At 33.8% G+C, this 13,836-nt stretch overlaps 2 protein-coding genes across 2 annotated transcripts; both read left to right on the top strand.

Annotated features, from left to right (window-relative positions):
• The first annotated feature begins 1,309 nt into the window (after positions 1-1,309).
• LOC117909377 lies at positions 1,310-12,147 on the top strand. Its single transcript, XM_034823396.1, has 4 exons — positions 1,310-1,389; positions 6,120-6,233; positions 10,373-10,569; positions 11,619-12,147. Exons 3-4 carry the CDS (start codon positions 10,388-10,390, stop codon positions 11,803-11,805), a joined length of 369 nt encoding a protein of 122 aa, XP_034679287.1. The 5' UTR covers positions 1,310-1,389; positions 6,120-6,233; positions 10,373-10,387; the 3' UTR covers positions 11,806-12,147.
• Positions 3,533-5,414, top strand: LOC117908088. The gene is made up of 2 exons (XM_034821765.1): positions 3,533-3,812; positions 5,200-5,414. The coding sequence occupies exons 1-2, from the start codon at positions 3,533-3,535 to the stop codon at positions 5,412-5,414; spliced, it is 495 nt and encodes a 164-aa protein (XP_034677656.1).
• Positions 12,148-13,836: the final 1,689 nt, after the last annotated feature.

The raw sequence follows: 13,836 nt of genomic DNA, 5'->3' as shown, positions 1-13,836 counted from the left end.
TTTGCTTTAATTTGTAATTAAAATTAAAATGAGTTCTAAAAATTTAAGTTAAAAAACATGCATTGTGACTCACTCATATTCACAAAATAAAATTTATGGTACTATGTCTATTTGTGAAGTTGAAATATTTTTAAAAGTCATGTCCTAACTAATATTAATAAGATTATTAATCCATACTTAAAACCATCAAATATTTTGAATTATATAATCATATAATTTCATTTTCTAATAAACAAATACTAAATCAATGTCATTTCGACTCATAAACATTACATGAATTTGATTCAAAATTTGATATTTCTATGGATGAGAAATATGTAATAATTGTTTATACATTCTCAACAAAACCAAATCTTTCAACTCAAAACTCATTTCAAGTGATCTCAAGGGACTTATGTTTATCAATGTCCAAAATTTGTTTTTGAGACCAATAAAATTATCTTTATTTATTTATTTATTTGTTTATTTATTCAATTTCACTATCTTATATGCACAAATATTGTTTTTAAGACCTAACAAAATTGTCTTTCATTCACACTTCTAACAAGATTTTTCGTTTTTTGGAATTTTCCTGACAAATAATAACATATGCTTGTTTGTTAAATAATAGAAATTTAATTATGCATAATTATATTAATTAATTTAATAAAAAATAATTAATTACTTTTTATTTGATATCTAAATTTTTTACTATAAAATAAACATATGCAAGGAATTGTCATGATATTGTAATATATTTTTAAACGCAAATACTTAATCATTTAAAGATTTAATTTTTTCATTTATTACTAAATTATTTTTTCATAATTTTTATTAAATAATTTAAAAATGATATAATATTAACTTCATAAAAGTGTCCACGTGCATAACTTAGTATTAATATAAAAAATTTCAAAGTCTTTTTTAAGCCCACGGTATAAAAGGATTGCAAAATGACTTAGAGCCTTGGAACTGTTTTTCAACTTTTGATAATTTTTTTAGTAAAATATTATTTTTGAGAACTTATTTTGTAATGTTTTACTAATATTTTTTTAATTATTTTTCTTAATTTTACTTATTTTTTATATTATTTTTAAAAATAATTATATAAATATAAAAAATGATTAAAATAAAATATATTAAAAAATATTTAAAAATAATTTATGAATATTGTTCTAAACAAATTTTTATTAAAAAAAATACACCAATCATTGTTTCTAGAAACTTCTTAAAAAACGGTTCGTGACAACTGTTTTGAAATTTTTTTTCAAATACCACGCATGTCCCCAGGATGGGTAAGGTGGTAATTTCAAAATACCAACCGCAATATATAAGCAAAAAATTTGGGGTTTCTTCGTCGGAGGCCGCTATCGATCCTCTCCGTTCTCTAGTCGTCTTCTCTCATCACAGGTGTGTCTTTTCTTCTCTCCTCCTCGCTTCATTGTTCTCTGCTATTTTCTTTTCAAATGTACTGATTTGATTCGTATATATTTTTCCTGATTTTACCCAAGTTTTTAAGGTAATAAAATACAGCATCTGTGCATGAAATTTCTGTGGGGTTCAAGAAACTGTGTGATGTGAAATTGGGGAAAATTGAGTTTGATATGTGTAAGAATTCAATCTCAGGATTATATCCTCTAGTACAAATCACATACTTAACTACTGGTAGGTCAAACCTAACCCAATAACCAAGGAAAATTTTTTGGATGCTACTCTCATCATGGAGGCTGGGCTTTGAGTAGATCTCGGGTTTCTGTTACCACTCAACAAAGCAGAAACTATTTCATAGAAAATTTGGATATGATTCATTCCATTCTTCATATAATCTCATTATCATATATAGAAAATTTCCAAATTTTCAAACTAAAATGAGTTCATTATGTCTTTATTGGAACATTTTCTTTCAATAAATTGAGAGAATTTTAGAGATTAATACTACCTACTATTTTTGAAGTAGTGGTATATTTTCGGGTAAGATTCATAAGTATCAGTTCTCCATTGAAAACATCACTTTTGACATCTTATATTTGAATATATTTTCAATTATAGTTAGGAGTAAAGCATGTAGACCAAAATGTGAAGAGGACTATGGCCTTAGAGAGCTTCTGAGAGGACTAGTGTCCTTATGGATATGTGGCTTGGTTTTTTTCCCAAGGCCCATCTTCAGAATCACAAAGAGCAAACTATCCAAATAATTTTTCCCCAAAATTCTTAAGGTATACCACAACAAGGACAGACTTGTTGTACTGTGAGGATGATCACTCAAATTTTCTACTTATTAGTGTTAGAATTTTACTAAAAGGGTCTTCAATTTTAAATTATAACTTTTATTAGACATGTAGGGAAAGTCTAATGAGGCATTAAACCAACTGATGTCCCAAAGGGGAGTCTACTAGCATCTTTACGTAACTAGAATCCCTCCTCCCTCTCCTTCCCTCTCCTTCCCTCCCCCCCTCTTTCTTCCACATGAAATTGTAATAATTTGCTTTTAGTTTGGTAGAATTAAGCATACCTTAATCCTTCATTTGACTTGTATGATAACCTTCAATGAGATAATCAAAGCAGTAGGAAGAAATGTAACAGTGCAATCATGCATGCCATGACATGAAGTGACTGGAGTTATGAGCAAACTTGAGTATTCTTTCAAATTATGGCATTTTAGGAAGTTAAGAGAAATGTGATGAAGCTTCAGAGATAGGTTCACAAAGGGGAAGTTGTTGGTTTAGAGTTGAATTGAAATCCTTTGAGATTTCAATAGAGCAAGTCAAGGGGAAGATGGTTGGTAAGATAGTGGAGAGGGGTCGGGGGTTTTCCACTTGGATTAGGGTTGGTGAGAGGGGGCTTGCTCGATTGCTGGAAGAGGTTGAAACTTGTTGTGAAGGAAAGGTGGGGATGGTCTTCAATATGAGGTGGATCGAAGGTGGAAAGGGCTACAAGCTGGTTCTTTATAGCTACAAGGCAGGGAGATTCTTGCTGTGCTCTGTGCTGTCTATAAAGGAGAGAAGATTCTCCTTAGTTTTACCTGAGGAAAGGGATGGTTTGAGGGGATGGAAGACCCTTGCTTCAAAGTTGAGGGGCATTGGTTTTGTTCTTGAGCATAGGCATTTGGAATCTTCCAAGGAGGTTGTTCGTCCTTTTGGGGGACAGTAGAGGTGGAGGAGCATTCTTAAAGGGTGAGTATTATGCATAAGTGGTGAACAAAGGAAAGAAAGAGGTAGGTGAGGAAGTATGGGTTCAAGGTGTGATGGAGGAGGTGTTGAATAGCTTGAAACCGCTCAAGAAATGCTTGGTGGGGAGATGGGGGATGTTTCTGACCAGGTTCAGGATTTAGGCTCTTTGGAAGCTTAGGCTAGGCCTTCTTAGAGGGTGAAAGGTAATTTGCATCTATCCTTGCTGGGGGACTCTCTTATTCTTTTCAAATGAAGCAATTGAAGCAATTGAAGCAATTGACTCAATGTTGAAAAGTAATAGGGTTGGGGTACTGTGCAAATTAGATATTGAGAAGACATATGATCATGTCAATTGAGGCTTTTTACTTGCGGTCTTGGAAAAAATGGGTTTTGGCCAGAGGTGGATCAGTTGGATTAGTTGGTGCATTTCTACTCCAAGTTTCTTGGTTATTATGAATGGTACCCCTTTAGGTTTCTTCCAAAACTCTAGAGGATTAAGGCAGGGTGATCCTCTTTCTCTATATTTGTTTGTGCTTGCTGTGGAGGCGCTTAGTTGTCTCCTTGGAAGGACAAGGGAAGACGGCTTTTTGACTGGCTTCAAAGTGAATGGGAGAGGTGGAGAGGGTTTGGAGGTTACTCATCTACTGTTTGCAGACGACACTGGTGTGTTTTGTGAGGCCTCCCATACCCAATTGACCTACTTAAGCTAGTTGCTTATGTGGTTTGAAGCCATTTTGGGTTTGAAAATTAATTTAACAAAGAGTGAGCTTATTCCGGTGGGGAGAACGGAGAACCTTGATGAGTTGGCTCTTGTATTAGGCTGTAAAGTGGGAGTGCTCCCGACCACCTATTTAGGGCTCCCTTTAGGTGCCCCTTTTAATTCGTTGGTGGCTTGGGATGGAGTGGAAGAAAGATTTCGCAAAAGATTGGTTTTGTGGAAAATATAATATATTTCCAAAGGGGGAAAACTAACGTTGATTAGAAGTATGTTATCTAATTTTGCCAATCTACATTTTGTCTCTTTTCCGGATGCCAAGGATTGTGCGGTTAAGGTTGGAAAAAATCCAAAGGGACTTCCTATGGGGAGGTGTGACCTTAGATAGTAAGCCTCATCTAGTGAAGTGGGATACCGTTTGCTCTAACAGAAGGATGGGGGGCCTAGGTGTTAGGCGCCTTCACTTGCTTAATAAGGCCCTTCTTTGTAAGTGGATTTGGCGCTTTGCTTCAAAAAGGGAGGCCTTTTGAAGACAAATCATTAGTGGTAAATATTGGGATTTGGAAAGGGGTTGGTGCTCTAAGGAAGTGAGAGGAGGCTATGGTGTTGGTTTATGGAAGACCATTAGAAAGTTGTGGGATGTAGTTAGTTCTAATTCATCCTTTTCGGTGGGCAATGGGAAAATGATAAAGTTTTGGAAAGATAAGTGGTGTGAGGATGAGTCGTTAAATGTTTCTTTTCCCTCTTTATTTGCTCTTTCTAACTCTAAAGATGCTTGGGTGGCGGAGTTGTGGCAGCATTCTAATGAGAGGGGGGGTGGTTGGAATCCTAACTTCCTAAGACCCCTAAATGATTGGGAGATTGTTATTGTGAAACACTTTTTGGCAAGACTTCAAGATAAAGTGGTAGAACAGGGTAAAGAGGATAAAGTGTGTTGGGTTGATATGAAGAGTGGAACATTCTCTGTTAAATCACTTTATGCTAGCCTAGAGACAGGAAGGGTAGTGCAATTCCCTTCTAGTGTTGTGTGGAATGCGTGGGTTCCTCCTAAGGTGTGCTTTTTTGCTTGGGAGGTGACTTGGGGAAAAGCTTTAACTCTTGACTAGCTTCAAAGGAGGGAGTGGTCTTTAGCCAACCGTTGTTTCCTATGTTTTTCTCATGAGGAGCCTATTGACCACATCCTTTTGCATTGTGACAAGGCAAGGGTGTTGTGGGAACTATTATTCGTTCTCTTTAGAGTTTTTTAGGTGATGCAATCCACAATTAAAGAGACTCTGCTAGGTTGGCATGGTTCCTTTGATAATACTTGTGAACTGAAAAGGGTTTTGCTTCTAGGAAATAGTCGGCTTGAGGGGAAAGCTTTGTGGTTGGATTGGTGGAACCCTGATGTAGGTTGCCTCAGGGTCAAGGATTGTGTCAAAGAGGTTTGGATGGGAGTCTTAGGGTTACCTTTACATTTTTGGGGAGAACAGTTCTTCAAGAGGCTCGGTGATGCTTGTGGAGGTTTTGTAACAGTTGATGAGGAGACGAAGGAGAGACGACTTTCGTAGTAGGCTAGGATTCTTGTGAAATCCAATGGGAAGAAGGTTCCAAGAAAGTTGCATCTAGTGGTTGGGGTTGAGGTATATGAAATTTCTTTAACTCTGCGTATAGAGAAGTTTGAACTTAAAATCTGTCTATGTGATAAAAACATCAGACAACTATGTCTGAACTTATCCATTAAAAAGGACATGTTGGACAAACATGAATTCATAGACAATTTGTAATTTTGCATCTCCAAAATTAAGGAAACAGATTTTAAATAAGCATTTTCTGCTATATAGATCGTTAAATAATTAAATATAGAAAAGGATTCACTCACAGTTTTTGCTTTTCTACTCAATTTATATTAGGCTGTGCCTGGGAAGCTGAAAAAGAACTTGCCTTGAGGTATTACTGTAGTAAAAACTGTTACGATAGTCTTTAATTTAATAGAGGAAAGGGTCATTCTTAGTTGAATTGGAACTGAACCTAACCAATTAAGATATAAGGCTTTATCTATCAAAAATAATAATAATAATAAGATTTAAGGCTTTGTTGCTGTGTTTCTGCTATTCTTGTTTCTGTGTATAAATTTGAATATGTATATTATTTTTATCTGTGATTTTACTGTGTGTTTATATGTATGTGTGCACTTGTGTGTATAATTTGTGGTTGTGAAAGATAATTGAACTTTTGCCTGTAATCCTAAAATATATTGATTTGCTATCTCTCAGGCATTTGCAAGGAGCAAAACCCATTACTTTGTGAACAAGGGTTTCTTTCCTTCAAATTCATTCCTGTTGGATAATATTGAAAAGATCCGGTGTATTAATTTAATAATTGTACAGGTATGTTTTTTTTTAACACTTATCACTTGTGTCCTGGCTTTTTTTAGTTATTTTTTGCAGCAAGGAATCCATATAGAAAGAATATTTCATGCATAATGTAGGTACACAGGATGTCCCACTACAATAAATAACACTTATGGTTAAAACTCATAGTTACGTTTCTTAAAAAATGTGGCCAAGTGGTACTAAATGTGTGGTGACTATAGCTTCCAGTCATGGTGTTTTGAAAACTATGACACCAAACTTCTAGATATAGTTATGGCCATAAAAAAATCATGCCTAAGAAGTATGAAGGTATGGGGAAAAATATTGGACTTTTTGGTCATGATCATGATCATTGTATAAAACGTGACTAAGGTATGCCTTTGGTCGTGGTTGAAGTAAATGAGGAAAATTTCACATGGTGACTACTATATGACTGTCTATACAAAATGAAAAATGGCATCAGAGTTTTGATATGAAAACTGGGCAACCAATTTTACAGGTTACTTGTCATAGCGAAAACAAATGAATCATAATCCAATTCAGAATATAAACACTAACAACCTAATATGGGACTAAAATATCGTCAATTGGTAATTGAATATCCTAGTCCATGTTTGGAGAATGGCTTTTCCTGTCAGCCAAACAGCCCTTTAATGACAATATCGCCTTCTACTGACCTGTGCATAAATCAATCTGTATAAAATTAAAAATGGGTTCTGGTATTAATCTCCAACTGTAAAAATTATTGACTGATCCTCCCAAATGTCAAATAATCAATTATTAACAAATAATTGATAACTCAATCGTCTGTGACTTGAATTCCATTCAACACACAGACCAATAAATTTCCCAGTAAGCCAAACAGCCTCCAAATAGTGCATTTCTATCTATCAAAACAAACATATAACATTACCTACTCAAAATCAAAACCCCCTTTCTAGCTCTTGATCCAAAACCCTAATAATTAGAGCATCCCCAATCGTTCCACTACAAAGACCAGATTATCAAGTATAATAAACAAAACATACAATTATCAAAACAACACATTACAATAATAAAGACCAATTATGAAAATGAAATAAAATAAAACAAGAAAACAGAACACAAGATCTGAGAAAAATGGATCCAAACTGTAGTGAGAACAGATCCAGATACTACAAAACCCAGCAGAAAAAGTGAATTAAGTGCATCATACCAACTGAAAATGGCAATTTAGAACAGTTGTAGCTGCAACAAGGAGAGAGATGAAGAAGCTTTGCTTCTCTTGCAGCTCAGATTTTGTACTTTGGCAAGTGGACTGTAGAGAAAGGTCTTAACACTGTGTTGTGAAGGTGTGGCAAATTTGAAAATTTGTTGGAAATTAATGGCTTTTTTTTCTTATTTCTTGGCTGCCAATAGGGTCATGTTAAACACATTCCAGAGTTTATAAAAACTCCCACCTAACTCTTTGCATGCCTACCATATTTACCTATACATTCCAAAAAACAAATTCTAACAACTTGTCATTGAATTGGAAAAGTTATTGAATCATGGTTTATTGGTCAAATGAATGGTTGAAGCTTGGTTTAGTTGTATGTATTTATGGCTTTTTTTTTCTTATTCCTTTATTGCTAATAGGGTCATGTTAAACACTCATTCCATAGTTTATAAAAACTTCCACCTAACTCTTTGCACTCCTACCATATTTACCTATTCAATTCCAAAAAACAAATTCTATCAACCTGTCATTGAATCAGAAAAGTTATTGAGTCACGGTTTACTGATCGAATCAATGGTTGATTTTTGGTTGAATCATGATGTTAACATGACATTATATATATATATATATATATATTGAAAAAATGGAAGTGGCTTTATTTTTAAACTTTTTAATATTATTATTCCTAAGTGCCTAAGACTTTTTATATAGAACTAAATAATTATAAAATCATTCACTTATCGATTGGTCTATGATTAAGTATCATAGGTTGGTTTTATACTAATTCTTGTCAAAGTCTTATTTCCCGCATCTCTACAACTTGGCAGCCAACAGAATTGTGAGGGTTGGAGACATGTGGGACCAGAATGTTGGGATAGGAGGTTGGAATTTGTGTTTTATAAGAGATTTTAATGATTGGGAGGTGGAGTTGGTGGGTGAGCTGCTTCAAGCGTTAAAAGGCATCAGGATAACTAGGGAGGATGACTCGGTCTTGTGGAAAGGAGGGGGAAATGGTCAGTTTAGAGTGAAGGATGCGTACAGCTGGTTGGACAGGGCTTTGGATGTCAACTTTCCAAAAAATCAGATTTGGATGGGAAGGGTTCCAACTAAAATCATGTTCTTTGCGTGGGAAGCGACTTGGGGAAAGATTTTGACCCTTGATAGGCTCCAAAAGAGAGGGTGGCAGCTTCCGAATAGGTGTTTTTTGTGTGCTTGTGAAGCGGAAAGTGTGGATCACTTACTTATACATTGTATAGTGGCTAGAGTTCTTTGGGACTTTGTGTTGGGTTTGGTTGGGGTCAAGTGGGTGTTCCCAAATACTGTAAAGGAGGTTCTTTTTAGTTGGGGGGGGATTTATGTGGGGAAAAAAAGGCAAAAATTCTGGAAAGCTATCCCTCTATTCATCTTTTGGATGGTGTGGAAAGAAAGGAACAGATTAGCCTTTAGGGGGGGGAATTAGCAATTCAGAGGTTTAAAAATTCTTTTGTATGTAATTTGTGGGGATGGGCTAAATTGTACATGGAAGAGAAACCGCTCTCCCTTTTAGATTTCCTGGAGTGGTTGGCCTCCAGTTGAGGGGTGGTTTGTTTTTTGCTTTTTGCTTGTTTAGGGCTTTGCTGCCTGGTATACTCCCTGTATACATTGGGGTTTCTTTCCCCTTTTAATGAATTGTTGCTTACCAAAAAAAAAAAAAAAAAAGATAAAATTTCTAAGATATTATTTAATATCTTGAAATTAGTAATATTTATAATTCTATCAGCATTTAGTTAGTAAAATTTTAAAATTTCCAAGTTATTTAATATTTTGTAATCATTAATAATTTTAATTTTATTAACATTTAGCTATTAAAAAAATATATCAGGAGTAAAGTTAAATTTTGTTATTTAATTTGATCAACATTTCAATAATGATATGTTACATTATACTCTTCTTTAAGAAACTATCATATTGTTTTATCTCATCCTAAGTTTATGTAAATTATTTAAACTTTTAAATAACTAATCGAAGTATTGTGTGTATATTATATGTGAAAGAGGCATTTGGCCTGGTGGTTGGCTAGCTCTTTCTTTTGCTCAAGATCACACCATCAACCCCAGCCAAACTCAAAAAAGGTGAGAAATCAGGGATAAAAAATTGACCAGCCCAAACTCAAAGTAAGAAATGCCCAAAGTTTTTAACCCACTCAGTTCTAAGATAATCAGCCAGTTCATCTGGTTGGATGGTCTAACGGTCAGGTTAAATGGTTCTCCTCCAATTCAACATATATAATTGAGCAAAAAAATGAGAACCAAAACAGTCAGAGAAAATGATATACATCATAAACCCAAATCCTATAAGCCCATGTGTTCAAATGTTCAAACTTCACCACCACATGTTTGTTTCTGCAATTTATTAAGCCCACATGTAAGTCAAAAAATGGAGGCTACACATAAGGAAGGGTGTTGGAGAGCATGATGTACATTATACATCTAAATCCTACAAGTTTAAGCTTTTAAAAAAATTGGTTGTCCAACAAGCAGTTGGTAGTTCAACCAGTTGCACTGGTCTGTCCAATTTGATTGGACAAAGATGCACTTATTTACTTTGGTGCATCTGGTTGAAATTCAAAAGTTATTTAGGGTGTAGAAAATAATATGGTGTGGGAGACAAAAAAATGGAAAAACATGTGAGGTTAATTGCAATTTACTCTTAGCTTCCTACCAGAAGAAACTATCCCAGTTGATCATTTATTATAATATCTCACCACAACACTGAAAATGAACAAACACTTCTCATGCAGTTTCAGGAAATGGACTTCTGAGGAGTTGAACTCGTCTCCTAGTTTATTATTTTGCTTCGGTCTTTTTGAATGGCTTGAAGTCTGTGAGAACTATATTCTTTTGAAGAGTTTAATTGTTTTGCTTTAGTGGTGAAATCTTTGACTAACTACATGTGGATCGATTGGTTTATTGGCCAGGCTTAAAAGGAGTTGATGGCTTCAAAGTTGCAGCAGTTGCAATCCAAGGCTGCTCAAGCATCACAGTTCGTGGCAAAGCATGGATGTGCATACCACAAGCAGTTGTTAGAGCAGAACAAGCAATATGTGCAGGAGCCACCAACTGTGGAGAAATGCAATTTGTTGGCAAAGCAACTATTCTATACTCGCCTTGCTAGGTAATTCTCTAAATATCCTTGTCTAACTGATATTTGGTTTCTGTGTGTGTTTTGGTTCAGGTTGGATTTATAATGACCATTCTACAATTGGATCATTTCATGCTCTCTCTTTCATCAACATCTTGCGGCTTGGGGGTACCATCCCTTTGACATTGCGAGATGTGAACTATAAGGCTTGGTTTGGAATGTGCAGTACTCATATCTAGCTAGGCTATTATTTAGGTACCTTGTTGCTGGCATTTGAGTTCACGTTCTTAGCTGGTTGGTCCTTGTAGGTCTTCCCAAGATCACGCCCACTACCCACAACCAGCCCTTCTTTTTCAGCCTTTAATAGGTTTACAATTGCTTGCTGGATACACCCTCAGCTTCTTTCCACTCTCTTTGGAGCAGATGCAGCTGCAGATGCTGTATTTTCATTAAACAAATATTGACTTTTTCTTCAATTCTGATCTTGATTTTACTAGTTGGTGTATTGTAATGGAAATAGATGAAATGATTGATTTTCCTCTTGGCTTTCACAAGGAAAAGGGTTTGTTCAGTCACATTGAAATGCTAACTAGAATGGGAAAAGAAAAAGAGGTAAATGGACTTCCAAGAGGATGTGTTAGAATTTCAGCCTGGGGTCGGTTTTCTGATTATGTTTGATGAAAATCAATTGATATAAGGAGTTCTGTGCGTGCCTCTGACCCATCCAATTTGATGGATGCTTTAGTGCCTGGTTTTTTAGCATTAAAAAACAGATTGTATTTTCTGTTGGAGGCAGCTTTTGATTGTGTCTCATGATAATTAATTGATAAAAGAGCTTTGATTGTATTTTCTTTCAGTCACATATCTTTAAGAAGCTGCATTTTTTCCATTTGTAATCAGTAGAATGCTCTCACATGTAGAAACTGGAATTTGTCTACCCATCTATACACATTCTGAATTTTGATGCTACAGTGCTCTAATATAGATCATATCAAGTATATCAAGCAAAAGAAACTAGCTCTGTTTGTCTATATGCACATATTTGCTGTGTTTTTTTCCTCACTTGTTTTTATTTCCTACAGTATCCCTGGTCGTTATGAATCTTTCTGGAAGGAGCTTGATTATGTCAAGCACATGTGGAAGAACAGGCAGGAACTTAAGGTCGAGGATGCTGGTATTGCTGCCTTGTTTGGGCTGGAGTGCTATGCATGGTTCTGTGCTGGTGAGATTGTAGGAAGGGGATTTACTTTCACTGGTTACTACGTCTGAAAACAACCATTTGGTTAGAAGAGCTTGAGGGTGTTGAAGTTGTAAGCCTCTCTTGTCATCTGGTTGGTTTCAATCATTTTCGCTCTACATGCCAATTTTTGTATTTCTGCAAAAAAATTTAAGCTGAGGAATCAGAAAGTTTGATAGCACCAATAATCCATGTACTTGCATCTGTGTGAAGTGGCTTATATGGAAGAACCTTCAAGTGTTCTGTTAATTCCATTGGATGTCGTGCTTCAATGCAGACACGTTAATACAAACATGTTAATGTAAAAACATAAAGGCAATCGAGCTTTTAATGTGGTTGACCGATCATGTGGAATGCAAGAATATTTCATTAAATGATAGAGAATATTATAGGGGATAGGAAACAAATATAATTATTAAATCTTGAAATATCTTATATTTTTACCTTCTTTGTATCTATATCTTGAATCGTGTTCCTTCGGGTTTGGTTTTCTCTCTTTCATCTTCATATGACTTTTCTAAAATATTTATAAGGATGCTCGTCTTATGTTTTCTTATTTTAGAGGGAATTTAATTATAATATTATTCTATATAATATTCTTTATATATATAGTAATTAAGAATTTAAGACATTTTTCGGTTGTGATTATGATGATCAATTAGTAAATATATTTTTGTGATGCCTGTTCATATTGATCGGTCATTTTGGTTTTCTTCATTTGATCAATCTTAAGAATTGATTCGCCATATTTTTTTTTCTTTTTCTTTTTTAACATAGGCCATAGTTTAGAGATATTTGCATGAACAACATTTCTTACATTAGATGAACCAGTTAGGATGTTTTGAGTGGGTTGAATTTTAGGTTATATTTGGTTCCGAAGAAAAAAAATGTAAAGGAAAATGATTTTTTTATATTTTGTTGTCCTATAAAAAATATCAAAGAAAATCAAATATAATTAAAATTAATTAAAATTTTATGAATTTTTAAATTATTTAATCTTTATATTGATGAGTTAAAATAAATAAAATGAGTTTGAAGTAACAAAAAAAATAATTTATTAATTTTTAATCTTTTTTTTTTCCTTCATTTTTTTCTTTCCTTTTATTTTTCCTTTGTATTTTCTTTCCTTTACATTTTCCTTTAAATTTTTTGAAACCAAACATAGCTTAGGGAAGGTATGATCAATCAAATCTTCCATTTGATTCTCAGAAAAATTATTCTGCCCTTCCATGAGGTTGTGAGTTGTGGTCAACCAGCATCCAATCAACATTCTATGAATTGGCTCATGTTATAAAAACCACACATTCTAACCAGTGTCATATCTTTTATGGAAAATATCAAGTAAAGAGGAAAATAGAAAAGTAAAGAAAGTATTGAAATAAAAATAAAAACATATATTTAAAGTAAATAAAATTAGCATTTATTCTACTTCAAATTCATTTTATTTGTCTTAATTTTTTATATAATACTTAAATCATTAAAAATTGTATAATCTTTTAACAGCTTCTAATTATAATTTGATTTTCTTTGATTTTTTTCTTAATATCTTCCTAAAACCAACCATCACATCAATATTTTTGTTCTTATTTCATCTTATAGTTCTTGAGTGAACAAGTGACTGGTGTTTCTATATTTATTTATTTCTCTTAATTTATTTATTTATTTAATTATTTATTTAGTTGTGTGTGTACTCCCTTCAATCTTCTTCCTTCTCTATTTATCTATTATCTATTACTAATCTAAAAGTATGGGCTCATGGTAAAACTTTTTTTACCCAAAACTACCCCTAGAAGTGAAACTCTTCTACCCAAAACCCCTTATAAAATGATTAATTTCTTTTTATATAAAATAAGTAGCATGTCTTTTCGATTTCTATTCCTAATGATCATTGTTATGTCTTGGTTTTTCAAACTTTTCTTATAAAAACATCCTAGAAAAAAATTTAATTCTCTTTTATATAAATGAGACCAAAAGTCAAACCCTTCTTCAAAAAACCATAATAAAAAACTAATCCTTTTTTAAATAAAACTAACTAATATATTAAAGAAACTACCATTTTTAAA

This window comes from Vitis riparia, chromosome 19 (genome assembly GCF_004353265.1).
Source record: "Vitis riparia cultivar Riparia Gloire de Montpellier isolate 1030 chromosome 19, EGFV_Vit.rip_1.0, whole genome shotgun sequence".
Lineage (NCBI taxonomy): Eukaryota > Viridiplantae > Streptophyta > Magnoliopsida > Vitales > Vitaceae > Vitis > Vitis riparia.
This window is presented reverse-complemented; position numbering and strand designations above follow the sequence as displayed.